This window comes from Microtus ochrogaster, chromosome 4, assembly GCF_000317375.1.
Source record: "Microtus ochrogaster isolate Prairie Vole_2 chromosome 4, MicOch1.0, whole genome shotgun sequence".
In the NCBI taxonomy this organism is placed as follows: domain Eukaryota; kingdom Metazoa; phylum Chordata; class Mammalia; order Rodentia; family Cricetidae; genus Microtus; species Microtus ochrogaster.
Genome location: NC_022011.1, coordinates 75,908,289 through 75,928,258, shown reverse-complemented (window position 1 = coordinate 75,928,258; position 19,970 = coordinate 75,908,289). Strand labels below are relative to the sequence as shown.

The 19,970-nt window shown below is 40.6% G+C and overlaps 1 protein-coding gene across 4 annotated transcripts in view; it reads left to right on the top strand.

Annotated features, from left to right (window-relative positions):
* Positions 1-19,970, top strand: part of Cobll1 (cordon-bleu WH2 repeat protein like 1) — a 142,192-nt gene that overhangs the window by 100,856 nt on the left and 21,366 nt on the right. For all 4 annotated transcript variants that reach the window (XM_026778673.1, XM_026778676.1, XM_026778675.1 and 1 more), the window contains 3 exons: positions 3,942-4,039; positions 4,140-4,364; positions 19,748-19,901. In XM_026778673.1, the coding sequence (XP_026634474.1) occupies positions 3,942-4,039; positions 4,140-4,364; positions 19,748-19,901 (477 nt within the window). The remainder of the gene's footprint in view (positions 1-3,941; positions 4,040-4,139; positions 4,365-19,747; positions 19,902-19,970) is intronic.

Below are 19,970 nucleotides of genomic sequence, written 5' to 3'. Positions count from 1 at the left end.
TTGTTTTTTACTGCTGAGTAGTACTCTAATATGTATATATTCAGGAATCTTTTTTTCTCCATTAAAAAAGAATCGGCTCAGATCTCTGATCTGTCTGATTGTCACTACCCTGCCTAAAAGCAAAACCTTGTTAAACTGCATGTTACATGTTACCAGGCTTTTCTCAGTAAGCCTACAGGAGCAAGTGTGTGTTGATTTATTCTTGGTGCTCTTACAGGCTAGTCTAATCAAAGGAGGTAAAAATTCCTATCTTAAAATATACCCTGGCAGAGACTCAGAAACTAGGCTCTTTATTTAATTCTGACGCTTCCTTGGCTGTTAACCCAGGGTGGCAACTTTCGAGGGAGGGTATCTTTATATGTCTGCATTATACTTCTGGGATAGTCGGGAAATAGGGACAAATTGTCTTTGCTTCCTTATAGAAGTGATGCTTATACTGGGCTTGCTCCTGACCACGTTCCATGATCTTCTTAGGCTCAACTTCAAATTGTTTAATAAATTGATTTCTAATGTCCCTTCTAGCCTGGCCTTCAGTGTATGGGGTTTTTCAGAGGCTTAACTGCTGTGAACAGAACCCACCACGACTGGACTTGTGGAGGCGGAAGAGCTCATTTTACAGTGTCAGAGTCCAGCCGGTCAATCCAAACCCAGTAGATGTTCTTACCCCCCTGACTTGGTGGGGTGTCAGCAAAAGCCTTCAGACTGTGCGTGGAGGGACTCTTGGTCTCTCTGTGGATGGACTCTTGGTCTCTCTCTAGAATCAGGAAGTTGCAGTGTTTGAGCCAATTTCCTTAATAATGGCAAGGCTTCATGTGTCTTAATGTTTAACTCAGTGATCTGCACACAGCTTTAATTGAGGAGGGCTGACCTGCTGTGTATGTGGGGGTACCAGCTGTCCCAAAGGAAGCATGATTTGACATATTCTGACCATACTTGCTGAATGGGTCCGTGAGTTCCCAAGTTATTCAAATCTGGGCACTTGCTTCCTTAAATGTAAATAGAATGCTGGGCTTTGTTTTGCTTTTGTTTTTATTTGTCACACCGCTGGTAACCTATACCAGTGGGGAAAAAATAGGTTTCCTCCTTCACAGAGGTGTTCTCAGAAGTAAAGCATATGAAGACCCTTTAGCCTTGCGGCCCTGCCCATGCCTTCACGGTTCCTTGTCAGCCTTAGGAAGGCCCTTGTGCAGTGTGCCCTACTTAGTTCGTGTTGGAGTTATTGGTGTTTCAATTTCTGAAATGCAGATTTCCTTTAGTGTGTTACTGTGACCAATTGCACTAATACGTATTGCGATATTAGCTGCCTGCCATACTTTCCTTCTCGCTGCTGGGATATAAAAACGCTGTGACCAAAAGCAACTTGAGAAGGAAAAGGTCCCGCTCACAGTCTGTCATTTAAGGGAAGCTGAGGCAGGAACTCAAGCAGGGCAGGAACCTGGCGACAGGAATTGAAGCAGAGGCCATGACTTTCTCATACAACCCAATATCACCAGCCCCGGGATGATACCACCCACAGGAGGTTGGGCCTTCCCACATCACTTATTAATTAAGAAAATGCTCCACAGACTTGCCTACAGGCAATCTGGTGAGGGAGGCCTTTTCTAAATTGAAATCTCCCCCGCTTTTCCAGACAACCATAGCATGGGTCAAATTGACACACACTCCAAAAAAAAAAAAAAAAAAATGCAACCAGCTGACTCTCTCTGCTTCTCTTCAGCAGTCGGGACATTGTCACCATTTGTTTATTGTTTAAATACTTATTTAAATAAAATCATTTAAGATTGTACATTTTCTTCTAAGTCCCATTTAAGCTTTCTCTCAAGTTTTTATGAGAAGTGCTTTGTTTTAAATATCATTAAAATTGCACTATAATTTGCATAAACCTCTCCCGTCTTTGTGGAAGAGATATTTTCCACAGCCCCTCCCCCCCACCTTTGAATTTATAATTCTTTTGCTAAAGACAGCAAGTCCTTTGGCTCCGTGGCTCATCTCATAGTCTCTGTCTTCCAGGCTTGGCCCCATGCACCCTGTGGGTATAACTTCATCTACTTTTTTGTTCCCGTCAACTGACTATAAATCAGAGACTTGACAGGCTTGGGTGAGATCATTTGTGGCCAGGATACTTCATAAGCACCAAATGATGCTTGCCTGTAATTCTAGCTCTGCAGGGGGTGGAGGAGGAGAATTGTGTAAGCCAAGGGCTACAAGGCCACCCTGAGCTGCACAGAGAGATCCCTTTCTCCAGGAAAACAAAACACTTTTGTTAAATAGTGGTTTGCACTTCCACTTAGAGACACATTAATAACATCGCTAATCATCAGCCTTTGCTGTGTGCGCCTTAAGGAACTGAGAAAGGGCACTAGTCTTATGCAATCCTCCTTTTAGCCACCAGCATTTCTTTGTTTAATCTTGTGTGTATGGATGTGGAGGGCCAGTGGGATACCAGCACAAAAGTGTGTGCGCTATGACATGCATGGAGCAGATTGTTTGCTGTATGTGTTCCACGTCATTCGGGACAGGGTCCTTACTGCTATGCATGCCAAGCCCACGGGCTTCCCGGGATTCTCCTGTCTGATTCCCATCACACAGTAGGAGTACTCGGATTATAGATGGGTGTTCTCTCCTTCAGCCTTATGAGGTTTCAGGGAATCCGAATTCAGTTCCTCATGCCCATGTGATATGTTTCACTATATAGATACTAAATTGTCCTACATTTTGCCAGTCCAAACCATTATAAGATGGCTCCTAAGTCCTTTGGTATGATTCCCACTGGACTGTGGTAACTTTCACCCTAACGTGACGAGTTGTTTGTATCTCCTTGCTTTGCAAACAGCAAATCAGCTAATTCAAAGCAGCAATGGTTCCTTTCAGTTGGATACTGTATTGGAAGCATCCTGGGACACAGTGGCCTTGGTGCTGGCTTGGCCTTTGGTTATTAATCCTTTCCGTTGACATTACGAAATAGGCTTTTTTTGGGGGGTGGGTGAGAGGGCAGGATTTTAAAGAAAGATTCTGGATACAGCCTTGAAATTTGATGCTCGCCATTCTAACTAATGTTCAATTTTAGCACTGTTAACCTTTACGGCCTGGTAATTCTGGCCCTACTAGAACTATTAGGTTAAGAAAATAGCATGTATGAGACATTATTTGGCCCATTCTTCCTCAGTGCCTGGGGGAGATTGCTTCTGGACCCTTGCAGTACCAAAATCTGTGGAAACTCAAGTCCTTGATTAAGAATTGCTTGGTGTTTGCAAATAGCCTCTACCCACCTTACCCTCTCCTATGCCCCCCACCCCCTCCTATGCGTTAAGTCATCTCAGGATTACTTGTGACACCTAGTACCTTGTAAATGGTCATTCTAGTGGGTTTTCAATCAGGATGGATGGCAAGGGGAAAAAAAAACTATGTATTCAATACAGGCTTAATTTTCTTGGAGAATTTTCCATGTGCGGCTTGTTTGGTTCGCTTGAAGCATACTTGCCTATATAGCATGGCAGCTGTAATTATAATGGCTCATGTTTTTGAGAGTGAAATAACACTTCATGGCTATTTAGCTCTGACAAAATTGTAGCTGAAATCAGCAGAAGGACAGGCTGGGTGGGACAGGCATCATGGGTCACTGTGCGGGAGCCTTCTTACTTTGCTTCTGGAATGCTGGTCTTGATGCAGCCTGTGGAGCTGAGTTTACTTTCTAGATGTGCCTTGTGGCCCTGGCTGTGTGTCTTCAATTCTTTCAGCTTCCCTTCCCTCTGGTCTACTGCGGTGACTGCATTCTTTTATCGCTTTGAGAATTGGATGAGGTATCTGCTGCCTAGCGAGTGGCTGTTACTGGTAATGTTTATCACCAGAAACGCCTTCAAAGGGGAGACGAAAAAAGAAACCTTGGAAATGGACGTTACACCCATGGAACAAAGAGGAAATGGTTTTTCATCTTTTTTCAGAATCCTGCCAAGTATTGCAGACCCCAGACATTGTGAAGGAGAAGGAAAACCGAGGGATTTTCAGCTTTTTCCAGCGTAGTAAAAAAAAGCGGGAGCAGGTAAGCATTCTCATGCAGCATGTTAAGACTCTTACCAAGTATTTTTAAGGTGGTTTTTGTTTAGATTATAAACAGCCATTGCCTTCTGATTCTCCTTTAGACTGCCAGCGCACCTGCGACCCCGCTAGTGAGCAAGCACCGTCCGTCTTTTACAAGGTCCAACACCATTTCCAAACCCTACATTTCCAACACACTACCCTCGGACGCGCCCAAGAAAAGGCGTGCCCCGCTGCCCCCCATGCCCACGTCGCAGGGCGTTGTGCAAGGCCAGGAGAGGCGAGCTTCGTGTGTGGTGAGATCCACAAGTGTGGACGACGCTGACAAGGTGTGCTGGGTTTGTTTATTTGTTTGTTTTCTTTTTCAGGTTGATGCACGGAGGTATCTGTTTTTCTCTGTCTAACTTGTCCTCCGCACAGACTACTGAGAGAGAAACAGTAGTGGAATCATTACTGACAAGATTGATAGAAAAAGGTCATGAATGCTTGGGTCATAGTTTGAATAAACGTCACTTTTAAGAAGCTTCCTTCCTCAAGCTGTTGCGTGATCTGTGAATTTCATCTTGCTTTACTCCGTTCTCGTCTACACTGGTTGCATGTTTTAGGAATGAGATGTATATCTTCAGTACATACCTTTTAAACAACCACACGGCTCTGTATGTTCCATTCTTGGGTTTCTAGCCTTTGGTATCTTCAGAGATTCTCCAGGGGAAATCCTAGTGTCTACTTGATCTATCAATGCAATTTTCTTTTCTTTTTTTTTTTTTTTTTTTAAAAAAAACAAGCCTTATAATAGAATATGCTGCCATTTTACTTACATTGTCTATCCAGAGGGGATGATGTACATATAAGCCTTTATCTCTGTTTACAAAAAATTATTTATTTTAGTACGGGTGTGTGTTGTGTGTGGCATGTAGAGGTTGGAGAACAATGTGAGTGTGTTCTGTCCTTCCAGCATGTCAGTTCAGGGATTGAACCTGAGTCATCAAGCTTGATGGAAGGCGCCTGTCCCTTTACCATCTAAGCCACCTCGCCAGACTACCTCAGTTTAAAATAAAAATATTTAATGCTAAAGTTTCCCTGAATATATCTTTTTATGAGATCGATTTATCTAAAAATATCCACACCTCCCTTGCTTTATTCAGTGGAGCATAAATGAGATGTAGGTAAATATGATGGGCCATAACACCATCTATGCTATTATTTATAGTCAGGTAGAGCCATTTAAGTGACGTGAACAACAAAATGTATTTTGAGTTACTTAGACACTAAGAGGTGCTCCAGTATTGAAGTTGAGGGATTTTATTCCCCCTGTTGGATGGTTAGCAACTTAGAGAAATGAACTCTTTTAAAAACTTAGTATTTTCTTATCTAAGTTAGTACTGTGGCATAAAAATATCATCTTACAAAAACAATGGGATGATTACTCCCAGCCCCGAGAGAGTCACTTGCTGACAAAACTTGCAAGGTATTCATTCTGTATTTGGACGGTGGTTCACAGAAAAGGAGCACTCTGTGTTTCATCCCAAATGCATTTGGGAGCACAACAGTTGGGTGAAAGACTCCATTCGGATTACAGAATGTCAAGCATAGAGCATGCTTGGGCTTGAGCAAGAAGCAAACTACAGCTGGGCAAGGAAGAAAGGACAAGGCTGGTCCTAAAGACTCCCTTTTGTGTTGTAGCCCCTTTATACTTCTTTATAGGAACAAGAACCTTTCAAAGATTAATTGCCTTAAAACTAAACTCTTATATGCTCGTGTAACTTTCCAGCTAGCCTTCCCTTTGTACAAAAGTTATGTCTATTCCAGCCATCTTCATTTAGGCCATCCTAGGAGCTTTCTGTGCGCTTCCATTTCCAAGGAGTCTGGATCGTCTAACTAGCGTCTGCCTCTTGCATGTCTGAGCCATGCCACCAGCGACCTCATGGAAAGAAAGCTGGCTCCTTTGATTCTCACCCTCTGCTCTGTGACCACCTGGTGCCCTGTGTTAAGTAAATTTTTCTTGTATATTGCCTTTGGCAAATTACACATCTTTTTGCAATTTTCCATTTATTTTGTCTTTTGATCTGGAACATCTGGGCAGTTCTTTGATGTATTGTTCAACAGGAACCAGAATTATTTGTTTTCCCCCAGAGGAGCTAAAGAACCATTTTTTTGTTTATTCATTACCAAAATCCTTAATGATTAAGCCGGGGCTATGTTTGCCTGTGTGTGTGTCTACTCATGTACACACAAGAACTCATGCCTTCTTGCGCATCTCAGCACTTACGACTTAGACTCATGGCTGGATTTTATGCAAGTAATCACCCTTCATTTTTAACTCTTTCTTCATCTTCTTTTCTTTTTTTAAAAAATACTATTCTTGTCTTTATCCATTACCCATTTCTGGTCATACCCGAATCATTGATCTTAAGTTTACTTACTCTACTTTTTAAGAAAGGCTATTTATTTTGTTGTTGTTGTTAAATTCATGAGTGGATTTCAACAATAGTGGTTCGAATAATGCTCCTCTAAGAGTTGTATTGAGGTCCTGATTTAACCAGGTGCAGATTCTAAGGTTTCAATTCCACTAAATGGCCCCTGGTATGAGTATTTTACAGGCCTGTGGTTCCTCCCCACGCCCCATTGTTCTTGCTTCAGAACCAACCCCTGTGCTTTCCTGTCATTTCTCCTCATGGTGCCTTCTGGGAAGGAGAATCCTACTTCTCTGGAATCCTGCTTCCATTTTGCTTGTCTACATTTGACCCTCTGCCTCTCTTTATTAAGCCCTAGTGCTTGTAGACATGATGTAGAATAGAGGACATGCATGTGGATTTCAGTTGGGAGCTACCGCCATCTTGTTTTAAGTTGGGCCAGAGTGTAAAGGCTAAGATCCTTTTAAGATGATTCTCACAGCATGGAGACAGAAGAGAAAAAAGGCCATGTGCAGACCCAGGCCAGCCTGGGGGTTCTGCCACACAGGAACACTGGAAGCCACCAGAGACTGCTGTAGGCAAGGGCAGGGAGCAGGTCTCTCCCCTTTCTCTGATTTAAGACTTCTGGCCTTCAGAACCTGTTTTAAGCCGTGCGAGTTTTTTTATAGCATCCCTAGGAAACTACTATGCCAGTTTTGTAATTCTGATCTTCATCTTCTTGCTGTTAGATTTGAACACATGGATACTTACCGACTCGTTGTCTAGAAATCAGCACATCTGACATGCAACCCCGTTTTTGCCCTGTATTCAGAAGTTCAGAATCATCTCGGTGTGTGTCTGTCTTACAGTTTTCACGTCTATTAGAGACCAGGCTTTCATTTGTTCTCATAGCGTCTCCATTCCCTGTGCTCAAGTCATTGCCACAGCAATCCAGGGTAGAGGGTGAGAATCGAACCTGCTTGCCTTGTCTTCACATTGCCCTCTGTGGCTGGTCTGGCGCATTTGTGTTTCTTATCTACCACTTCCCAGGTTACAAACTATATTGATGATCATTTATTGGGTCTCAAGTTCATCTATTGACTGATCATAATTTTCCTATTGACTGATCATAATTTTCCTTTTAAACCTCTATTCCTTATCAATTTCAGGACCCTCTGAACTCTAAGCAGGACATTTGAGTCATTGTGGCTCGTGTAAAGTCTCCCTTCTCATCCTTTCAGAATGGAATGATGCCACCTGTGTCCTCTGTAGTCCCCACTTCTCCACAGAGTTGATTCCTAATGAAGAACGCTCTAAGAATAATCATTGCCTTCTCTGAATTTGTCCTGTGTGGTTTAATTTGTATGTGGGCCTATAGATAGGATACTTATATAAGTCATAATTAACTCTTGAGTTAATCTTGTTTATATTCAAATCCTCGTGAAGTTCAGCAGAACATGTCTGTCTATGAGTGAATGTTACTTATTTTGTTGCTATTTTGTTTTAAATTTTAAGTAAACAATATAAAATACAATAAAATATTATACATATACTTGAACAATTTCGTTGAAATTTTAATAAATATTACGTGTTTAGTCACTGAAAGTAATAACAATGACATATGAAAACATAACAGAAAGAAAAAAATATGTATGGCCAAAGCTTCTATTGCTTGTGATGCAGTATAAACCACAAGGGTGCGCTGTTTAACAAGTACAACGTTCTAATTTTTCCATTTTGACCCCCAAAGCATCTTAAAAAAAAAAAAAAGGAAATGTTGAAATGATTATATCATGTTATAAATTTCTTGTTTGGTAAAGCGACAGGAAAGTAAACTAGAAAGGTAAATATTAGTAATACATGAAAAATATTTATAATGGATGTTTTCATTTTAACCTTTGGTTCATTTTGGTTCCCTTTTAAGTAGTCACTGGTCTAGTGGTTACCTTTGTTAGTCAGTGCTTATTCTAAATGTTTCTGTTTTTGAAAAAAAAAGTATTAACCACGGTTCTTCTCCTTTTGGCTTTCCATAGTTAATAATTTGCCTCATTCTTACAGGACATTTCTCAACATTGGCAAACTGTGGCACTTGGGTATTGACTCTGGAATTATATTAATATATATGTGTGTGTGTGTGTGTGTGATTATGGAATTATACAATATTTTTTATATATGTGATTCTAGAATTATATACTTTATAAATGTGTGTTATTCTGGAATTATAGTTTATATAATTTATGATTCTGGAAATATATCATATATATATGCTGAAATTATTCACATAACTGGCTGTTGGTTTTCAGTATAATTTTGACAGTTGCTTGTGCTCTTCCCAAAAGTGATATTAAAGATCCAAGTTAACAAACACTCTTTCCTGATCTTTGTGGGCTTTCCGCATCGCACGTTCCATCTAAAGACTTAAGTTTGACTGAAGCTCTATTGAAGTCAGGGCTATAATGTTGTATTTTGTGTTCATAAATTTTTCTGTACTCTTAGGCATGATTTTCAGCCCCATGTAATTTTCTCTGTAAAGGTGAATGAATATATTACGTTCTATGAAAATGTTCATTTCAAAATGAATTTTCAGTTGGGAATTTCCTAGCAGTTTTTCCTGGAACCATCTGAATGTTTTGTTAAGTAGGGCTTTTTCCCTAGTGATTTGAAATCTCATTTGTGATATAAGGTATATGGTATTCAGCCTTTGTTAGTGTATGTATATACAGTAACACTGTATTCCTATATGTCATGTGCATAGCCATATATAGTGGGGTTATCAAACACAATGGTATTGACTTAAATTGAAACTAATACAGAATTTTGGAATTAAAGCTATGTGTAGGAATCTGATTCCTGTACCCTGTTTGGTGTTAGTTGAAAATGGATTGCCTTGTCTCTTAGGCCTCTTTGGCTTATTTATGTTTCAAGTGGAAGTAGAAGGGTTTGAAAAGAAATGGTTGGAAGTCTTGACCTCAGAATTCACAAAACCTTTGGAGAAGTTTTCACTTTGCTGAAACTCTACTGCTTAGATCCCTAGGCATACAGCCCTCAATAGCTTTCCCCTGCCACTAGCACGGTATTTGACCTCCTTTGGGACAGGGTTGTGGCTGCAGGCACAGAAAAGGCACAGTATCTACCGGCCATTTCAGTTGGTTTCCGTTTACATGCTGCCATAGAAAACATTGAAATATTGAGAAACTGAGACTTTTTGCCATCTAATATTATGCAAGTGAAATTTAATACCCAGAGTATTAGTTTTTAAATAGCTGGCATATTTTAGGAGTGCTTCACATTCCTCTTTTACCCAGTTTTATCTCTTTCCTACATAGTGTGGTTTAAAAGCAGATGCTGTCCTGATGAAGGAAGTAAACATCTGTTTTTATTTTTCTCGGTGAATTTTAATTCTAGTTATTTTATGGAGAATAATTAAGGCATTCCCCTGTCATAATAGATTTAGTTTAATAAATTTGTACTCATTAAGAAATATTCTTCTTTCTGCTTTTTTTTTGTTCAGGTTATCATGTACACTTTATTTTCCCCTCCACTCTCCTCTTGTATTTATTGTACAGAAAGTGGACCCCACACATAGTTCTTCAGTTGCCTAGCAACAGTGGTTACCATGGCATTTGCAGCTTGATATACAGAGTACATCTGGCTACACTTCCAGAACTAAGAGTGGGTTAATTCATCTGAAAAATGTACTATCACACTATAATACTTCATCTTTGGCAGGTATAATGTACATTATTTCGTTGTAAGTTTCCTAAGATTTATTAACTAATTATCCACTAAAAGTAAATCTACTACTCCTGCTTATGGGTTTATTTTAAATATTCCAGGCAAAGTTCTAAGAACAGAACTCCAATCATCGACACAGCCCCTGTCTGTACTTTCAGTCCTGCTTCAAACCGATAAGCAAAGGGATCTGTTAATTATAAAGTTTTCAACTTTAAAGAAAAATAATGCTTAAAGAGCAAAAGATTGACCATTAGTAGACGGAGTACACCGTTTTCTTCCTTGTCTATCAGTAAGTTGTAGACAGAGCACACTGTTCTCTTTCTTGTTTGTCAGTGAGAAAACAACTAAACTTGCCTTAAAGTTTGCACTAAGGCCTCAGCAGAGCACCGAAGTCAGAAATTCGAGGTTGGCTTAGCTACTCTCCTATTGTGGTACATGAGTAGACTTTGCCTCCTCTAGTAAGCAGCATGCATCAAGAGAAACCACAGATGAAACATAGCAAGTCCGTAGGGAGGACACATGGATAAAGCTCGCTTGACGGCTTTGGTTTCCTGTCTGGGCTGAATTGAAATGCCCCCCAGTTTACAACTTTGGTTGGTGCTTCCCCCGGCATAGGTTTTGAGCTCAGTTAATCTGTCATTGGTTTGTTGTCTTCTTACATGTCCCTAGAAACATGTCTGCCCAGTTCGTTGTAATTCCAGGGACCCGCGATAACCGCATTTCTTCTCCTTTACTTTCAATCTGAGGCTCTACTTTCTTCTTGTTCATCTTTGAGCAGCTGAGCTCAACTCTCATCTCTTGGCTTAAAAATGTTAAAGCCGAGGATTGTCACTAATCAGCCTTGAGTACATAAATATATTTCATGAATGAGGAGAGACAGGACTGAAAACGCTGCTTTGTTTCAAGAGGAGGAATGTGAAGTCTGTCGAGGGCATAGCATAGGCCTTGGAATTCGTAAATATTTTTCTTTGCACAGAAAAGGGCCAGTGCAGATGCAAATGGGAGGTTACTAAACCCCGACGTGTCCTGTATCATCTTAGTCTTAACTTGTCCTGTTTGGTTCTTTTTCCCTGTCATTTTATTTCCATCTATTTTTTTCATCTCCACTGAACTTCTCCTTTGTTGAGTTTTCTCCTCTAAGGGATAAGATTTTGTAACTAAATTTCCCAGAATCTCCAAGTTCTTGGGTTGCGACATGTTGTAAGTCGGGCTTTCACCTGATGAAAGTGATCTGTGGTCAGCCGTGACCAGGACCCAGTGCCTACTCCTATGGGAACTCTGAGACCCAACGTAGAAGGCTTAATGCCTAGCATCTCGCTCTCTGCGGTCCCTGTAACACAGGAGTTCACCCTAGAAGCACCCCACATTACTACAAAGAAATAGAGGGTTTAAAGTGTGAGAAAGGTATGTTCACTTACTCAACTTATTGACTAGAGGAATCGAATGTCATTATTAACCAATAATGAATTTTATACTAGATACATTTGATACAAATCTCATGACGAAATCAGCCTCTTGCAATTCCATGGGGGACGTTAACTTTAATCAGACACAAAAGCCACAGACTACTGGTGGTGTTGCCACTTGGAACACCTGCTGGTTGATCTAGCTCTTATCATATTGGCTTCTACCATAGACTCGTTTTAGAAGATTGGTAGGAGTGGTGTTAAAATTGGCAGAGTAGGTGACTGCTCGCTCAGTGTGGGTTGAAGAACTGCAGGCCCCATACCTAACGCCTCTTGTTGCCCCCTGTTCAGCACAGCTGGCTTGTCCAGGATGTGTCCCTTCTGTTTCTCTACTCCTTCACTTTGATAGCATAATCTGAGTTGATCCTGAAGAGGTAAGACCTCCCGAGCTTTTAGCGAGATCTCTGGATATGGACTTAAATAGAGACTATGGAAATAGAGCGCACGAAGTTCTAGGCCCTGCCTTTGCTCAGAGAAGAAAGGAGTAGAGAACAGAGGTTAAGGCTTTGAAAGAAGGTTTTCCATAGTTCACCAGGAATAGCATTTTATTTTTAAACTGCTTCATTGACAACAAGTGACATTTAATTTCCATCCAACTTAAGGCCAATTGTGTTTATGCAGGTGTAAAAATTACACATGAGAAAATAAATAGCAAAACCTCAAAGGGATGGGCAGTGTTTGTTAGACTTTACAGCGACTTTTCTTTATTTCACCTCCATTTAGACATTGTTTATATTGGACATAAAATACTGATTTCATTGTCATAGGAGAAAAACTTGTTTACAGAGCTTACCTACTTTGCAGATTCAGTACCTCAGATTTCTAAATGCCACTTAATATGGCATAATAATGATCTTCAAATTAATGATATTTAAACTCAATTTGTGTGTCTTAAGTTGTAAAATTATTTTAGGGATCTTCCACCAAGAGTTAACACCATGGTATATTTGGATAAGCCTAATGTCAATCATGCGATACTTAACACATTTTTATGCTGTTCAGTAGGTTAGCCAAGCATAATATGAATCTATCCTATAGAAAGGAAATGCATTTTAAGACTAAAGATCATTTTAAATTGTTTAAGTCCCCCCTAAACCCACTACTCCCCAAACATGAAGATATTCTTGGAAGCAAATATAATTCGAGATTTCTTAATAGAACATTTAGCATCATTGGAGTTGGGCTGCTCTGTTTCTGACCTTTAAAGACATTTTTCCAGCATTCTTTCTGATTCATGCAGGATATACTTCACTACCCCATGTTATGATGTACCCACGATTAATGTGTAAACTAAGAGTGTCTCTAATGCTAGTCCTCAGTGAAGCTGGGGTACTCTGCTTAATTCTGCCTTCTGTTAGCTCTCATTCCATTTGAGTGAGTAAATTCCCATCCAGATGTGGTTCCAGGTGGACTGTCTGCCATGATTTTCCATCTGGCCTTACTGCTTTCTTTCACCTGCATGCTCTCATTTCCCTTTTCACAGGTCATAAAGTTTGTGTGTTGCTGTTTCAGGTGCAGGACTCTCCAATAGCTCCTGGCCTTATCAGTGGCTGTAACCAGGACAGAGAATTGAGTAGCTAGTGATTATCCAGGGCAGGTTCTCATAGGGAGTTAGAAACTTGTTTTCTCAGTTTGAAAACCCTTTAGACTTAACAATACCTTGGACCTTCTTTTAAAAGTTCAATCATAATTTGACTGAAAGAAATAAATTTTAATGTCAAAACTAAAGAGTTGTAAACAGTTAATTCAAATTAAGCATACCTATGAAATTGTTCAAGTGTATATCCTATAGTACACATTTATCTACTCATTGCTAAGATTTCACAAACTAGTGTTAAACCTTAACTTTTACTAAATAAAGTCTTTGGTGGAATGAAGGTGACTTAAGAGTTAAGATTTTCAGGCAATAAGCCTGGTATAAGCAATAAGCTTAACATGGGTGCAGAACACGAGAACTGTTGGATTTTAGAGTTGATTCTAAAACAGATTTCACTTCCCTCTCACCAAATCTAGATGATTTTCAATGCCCCCATTTTATATCCATACCTCTCTGCCTCATCTCAGTAGCTGTTGTTTTCTTATTTACAAAGTAACATTCACAGCCTAAAAATAGACACATATAGTAATGCCAGCTAATGTCTATGTAGCATGTACTCTTATTATACATGCATGATGCCATTTGAGTAAACCTGTTTCCTTTTGACATAGTTTTCATGGTTAATGTGGTTAAGTTCTATACTTAGGAGGGCTGAAGTTTTTAAGCCAATAAACGGCATGTTTCCTGCTCCAGATCCCCTTTGTTAGGAAGTATTAGAGTGTATCATCTTACAGACTGAGAGAACACTCTGTACGCCTCTTTTCAGTTAGACACGTTAATAATTCTGAGTAAATTGACTGGTCTCCAGTGAAGCTCATAATGTGTGTTTCTTAATCTATTGCAGTAGTTCTGCAAGTCTGCATTGTAATGTTTAATATTCTTGGCTTTAGAGCTTCTCCAGTCTTGTGTGTCACATATTCGACATAAATATATAACAGTTTTCTTGGCTGGACAAGCTAGTCAAGAAATATTGAAGTCTTCTGATTTGCACGCCCCTTCCCATGAAAACCTTCACCAAAGGATATATTCAGTAGAATAAAGACTTCTCTTCTTTGGGGTTCTTGAGTTTTCACCATGTGTTTTAAAAAGTAATTCTTAGTCAACATAAAAGATCTCCAGATTTAACTCTATGGCTTTGTCTGTCTTTGACTCTGTCTTTACCGACTATAGTTCTTTGCTGAAAAAACTCTTCATGGTCACCAATCATCTCTTGTCTCCCTGTCTTATAAGACAATAAAATATATAATCTACTTTCTCAAAGGCTAACACTAATCTCATTCATCTGTCACTGAAATATGTATTCCTGTCATCATCTTATTATTGATCATCTAAAGTCACAATCCTTATTTGTTCAGAATTTCTGCCTTTGGGCCATTTGCACCAATTCTCACATTTGCATATTTTGTCACTAAAGTTAGTAAGTTTTCCTCACACTTACCATGTAGACTGTGGCTATGATAGGCCTTTAGGTCTAGCCTTTGCACATAGACTAAAGTTATGATGGGCCTTTATGTCTAGCCTTTGCACATAGACTATAGTTATGATGGGCCTTTAGGTCTAGCCTTTGTGGCTTAGTAACAATCACATTTTTCCCTAGTGTACTCTTTCTTACCATCCTTTAGCCATGCTGGATCTTTAGGAATTTATGTTTCTATCTTCTCTGCCTGCTAACGATGAGACTTTCATAGGATAAGGCCATAAAACATTTCCTAGGATGTCTGTGTTTTCCCTGTCAACTGGCTTCATAAATAGTACTGAAAAAATTTAAACCATTTATAAAAACTGCAGTCTATCTCATTTTGATGGTGTTTTAAATTCCTTATCCCTAGAAATGTAAATATCGTGCGTAAAAATACTAGCTTGCTTTTGCGACCTCCAGCCTGATAAATGAATCTTTGCGTATTCTCTTTGAGTTACAGATAGGGTTGTATAAATTTTCGAGCCTGTGTAGAAAAATTCCTCCTTTTTTTATTCCTGTCATCTGCTTTATTATACTTCTCTTCCTCACATTTAAGAGTTCTGGCTGTAACCACATACTCTTCCCTGAGAACAGTCATGTCATGACTGTTTTTATCAGGTGATGAAAGAGACCCCCTCAGAGACCTTGATAGGGGATGCAGCCTAGAGGTGAGAGACTTTATTATACAATCATGGAAGCAATCGGTCAAAGCTCCAGGTGCCTGGGACCAGAAGACAAACCACAGTGTCTCTTGCTCCCTCTTCCCAGAGTTATTGGATCATCTAGTGTATTCTCACTGATGAACCTGGACTGCCGTGGGAATGGCGTGCCACTAGGGCTCTGCCAAAAGAAGTGAATTCATCAAGAAATTACACCTGATTATTTCAGCTCTGGGGTAAATATTTTAAGAAGTGAAATGTCAGGTGTTTTTTTTTTTTTTTTATAGAATTTGAGCGTTTGCTGATGATGTCTGCATTGGGTACCTTTTTCTATATAATATGGCGTGTATGTCAAAATCAAATTCCATGTGAATTTTCATCATTTGCCTTTGTTCGTTGTTTTCTCTGCAGTTCTTTGCTTTTCCTTCCAGTTATCATATGCCACAGTTTAGTTCTTGAAGTAGTTTTAAACACCACAGCCAGAGCCCTTTAAAATACACATGTGGAGGTACTCGTTTTACACAGTTATGGTCCCGGTAGTGTTGCTCAGCTATGGAGTCCTGGCGTGGGCCTCTGATTCCCTGTGGCTGAGGTAACAGGTGGCAGTGAGCTACCAGGTGTCGGTACTGGGAACCAAACTTTAGACTTCTGTAAGATCAGCACGTGCGCTTAATGGATGAACCGTCTTTCAGTTTTTTACATCTTCAAAGAACACAAGCTTTGTAGTGCCTTGAACACCGGGTGACTTGAGCAGGCACTGCCTCCTGGCCAGGATGGAGAACACTGCCTGCCAACCTCCCCTTGACTGACCTCAGGAGAATTTCATGTCTTTTCATGGGACACGAAATAAAGGGTTCAGAATACAGAGGCATCAGTAGAAGCTTTTTTATACTTCATATTCCACTGAAAGTGGTGTTTAAACACTACCAGGTCCCGCGTTTCCTTCTCAGCTCTCTGTCACAGGAGGTCCTTGAATTATTTTATAAGTCCGTTAAGGATGCACTTGCATGCCCTCCCAAGGGGTCTGATTGCAATACTTAGTCAGAATTGACGTTAGTGGCTCTGAATCCAAATGTGGACTTGGGTACACATCATAGCTCATTTCTTGCAAGGCTATGGCAAGGTCTCAAGCCTCGTGGAGAGAGGAGGGGAGTAGTGTTTAATAAGGGCTGGCTTGGGTTTGGCTGTTGGTATTTTCCCAAGTGGTGTGGCTGTTTAGTTATTGGCTACGCTGCTGTCCTATCCCCTTTGTAAAAGGACTGGGTAGAGAGATTTGTGTGGCCGAGTGTCTGCTGCAGAAGATGTCACTGTTCCAACCCTATGAGATGTCTTTAGAACCTGATCCAGGGGCTAAATCAAGCCTTTCTATTTTCTTGCCTTGTCTTGGGAGGTTAATCTGGAAGAATCTTTTAAAATTCTGAAATAGTAAATTTGTTAAATTTTTCTTGATTAATAGCAAGGTACAAGGATTGAGAATTTTCTATGAATTTGTTCGTTACCCTTTAATGTACTTAATTATTTTAATTTGATTGACCCAAGATAATGCATGTATTCTTAGTTCAAGTTCACCTCTGCTTCTTACTTATAATAATTATAAAACTTCTATGAGTCAGATATTGGTGTTGTAACACAGCAGTGGGCATAATTGGAAAAAAGAAAGTCCCTGCCCTTTTGGTCTTTTGGAGGGGAAATTGACATTGAACAATTAATCCAGCTCTGTAGTATGCGAGAACACTATTAAATGCTAGTCCACAGGCATCAAGCTGGGGAGCAGGTGCAAGCTTTTGGCTTCATTGAGGAGGTGCCACATGAGAAATAACCAGCAGAGAATGAGGGATATGATCCTGTGTTATCAGAAGAGAGTTCTGGACCCAGAGAACAGTAAAGGGAGCCACCCTGAGGTTGGGACAGCAAGAAAGCAGTGTGGCTGATCTGAGTCAGCCATCGTGGAGAAGGAGATTATTAGAGAGATCTTAGAATTTTTTTTCTGGGCCAACAAAAAAGCCATCAGTGGATTTTGAGTAAAGGAGCTCACTGTGATGTGCATCTTATCAAGAAAGTCCTTTTATTGATAAGAAGTGGCATAGAATGAAGTTCATTTAGACAGTTCTCAGTGAGTCAGAGAGCGATAGATGGCATCTGGGTGCTGGATGTTAAGGAAAGACCCATCAGACCAGAGGCAGTGTGGTGGAGAGAGTGGGTGAGGCGGTTGGAAGACGGAAACACAGCTTTCTCATTGCCAAGGCTTGTGAAGACTGTGAGGGGAACAGCTGTGGGGATGAAGGAAGAGTGGTGGTTGTCAAGAGCTCAGGTGGAGACATGCCAGCATCAAGTATCCTTAAAGCTTTTAGTGGAGCTGGAAGAGTGGTCTGGGGTGGAGACCTGAGTTTGAGGTTCATGATTATGTCAGGAACGCTTAAAATCCAGAGAACTGTGGGGTTGCCAGGAGAATGAACATAGACACTTAAAACAAATTACATAGTGTGAGTGAGTCCCACAGGTGTTCTTCAGGAGATGAACAGCAAAGAACAGCAAAATGGAGTAGCTGTGGTGTGGGGCTATGGAGAGTAGGGAGTGTGGCATCTCATGGGTAAGGCGAAGTTTGAATAGCAGTGCTCATCCATACTTAGTGCTGCGCAGGTCAAGTCAAGGAGTGTGTTACATGATTATCATGTCACTTATGGTCAAGTTCGGTGGGTTTGTTTTTTTGAGCAAAAGTAATAATGGATCAAAAGTTTGGAAAATTTTAGTTGGAGGGATTCCAGTACAGAGTAGGAGATTGAACTATATATACATGTCTGTGAAGCAGTTTTCTTGTAAGGGGCAGAAATAAAGAAGGTGAGGCAGTTGCCTGGAGGCATCAGCCATCCTGCTGAGTGATGCTTGTCTTAGCGTCCACTGACAGTCACCTGCTGTGGGGCTGTATATGTATGCCTCTCTCTGTATATGTATGCCTGTTTTTCTGTGTGTCTGTCTATGGATAGATCGAGAGAGAGAGAGAGAGAGAGAGAGAGAGAGAGAGAGAGAGAGAGATTGAATAGATTGAATCATGTTTCAAGCTGCCTTCTGGCCTCCACAATGTAGCACACGTGACTTTGTTAGGTATGACAGGTGTGCACATACACATGTACGTACACATACCCACATGCACACATGCGCTAAATAAATGTAAAAAAATGTAAAGAGCTGGCTCAAATCTACATTTTTTGGTAGAAAGATATACATGAAACACATAAAAATCTGCGTGTGACGTGGAAGTGGAAAGGAGGCCATGTGTGAAGGGGATGTATATTCGTGTATGTCTGCATGCTTGCATTGCATGTATATAGGTATTTTTGTGGTTTTCAGCATTTTATTTTTTAAATATAATACATACATTAGCTACAATTACGACGTTCTTGAATAAATGTGTTTTAGTTGATTCTTCTCCCCCATCCTTCCCTCATGGCATCCTTTCTGTTCTCCTTTCCGGTTCAGTGTCGCACGTAGATCTTTCTTACATGTTTTCCCACGTATGTCTTCATACTGAATCAACTCCTTAATTTTGTTTTTTATTTATGTGTGTGTATGCGTGCATGCATGCCTGTCCCACAAATGCACTTGTGGAGGTCTTTTCTTCCACCATATAGATCCCACGAGTCTCTCATTCAAGTCATCAAGCTTGGAAGTAAGAGCCTTTACCCGTTAACCCATCTTGGGACCCTAAGTCAGCCCTTCATATGCAGCTACCTTCCCTTCCTTCCTCCTTTGTGTGTACGCGCACGCGCACACTACCCTATTTGTGTATGTGGAGAGGTTAGTGGTAGGTATCTTATTTTTTTTACGCTCCGCCTTAATTTCTTTGATACAGGGCCTCCCACTGAATCCTGAGCTCATGAGTTGATTTGACTGGCTGCCCAGTGAGACTTGATTCACTGGTTTCCTCTCCTCGCCCCCACACACACTGGGGTTACAGATGTGGGACCAACCATGTGTGGGTTTTAAGTTGATGCTAAAGATCCAAGCTCAATGCTTCACGCTTCTGCAGCAGCGCTACCCTTTGGCCCACCTCCCTAGCCCCTTCCACACTGTCCCTTGCATCTAATAATTTCTCCAGAATTTTCCTCCAAAACGAGCTTTTAATTATGTCCCTTTGAAGTCTGGTACAGTGTAGTTTCTGTGTCAGTCCCATGCTAGGTTAATTTTTTTTTTTAAAAAAGAAGAGCCATTTGTTTTTGTTTCTTTATGTGTCCATCTCCTTGTCTACCATCTGTACACGACAGATGCTCCACAAATACTTGCAGATGAAGGCCGTTGTGGTGCGTTTTGTATTTGACATGTTTGCCGTGGAGGTCAGGGCCGTGCCTGCAGTTTTGTACTTGATTGCTAAATATAGGATTCTTTGGCCATTTTGTTTCCTACAGAGTTCCACGGACGGGGTCATAGTGAGGACAGGGTCCCTGCAGCTCAGTAACTCGTCAGGAACTTTGTCTCTGAAAAGAACAAAGCGAAAAGCACCCGCCCCACCTTCGAAAACACCCCTGCAGAACGATGAGAGCAGCCTTGCGTCTGATAATGGTATTCTACTACATTGGCTTTGTGTTCTAATACAGTCAGTAAAGCAGTGAGACATAGCATTTTGTTTAT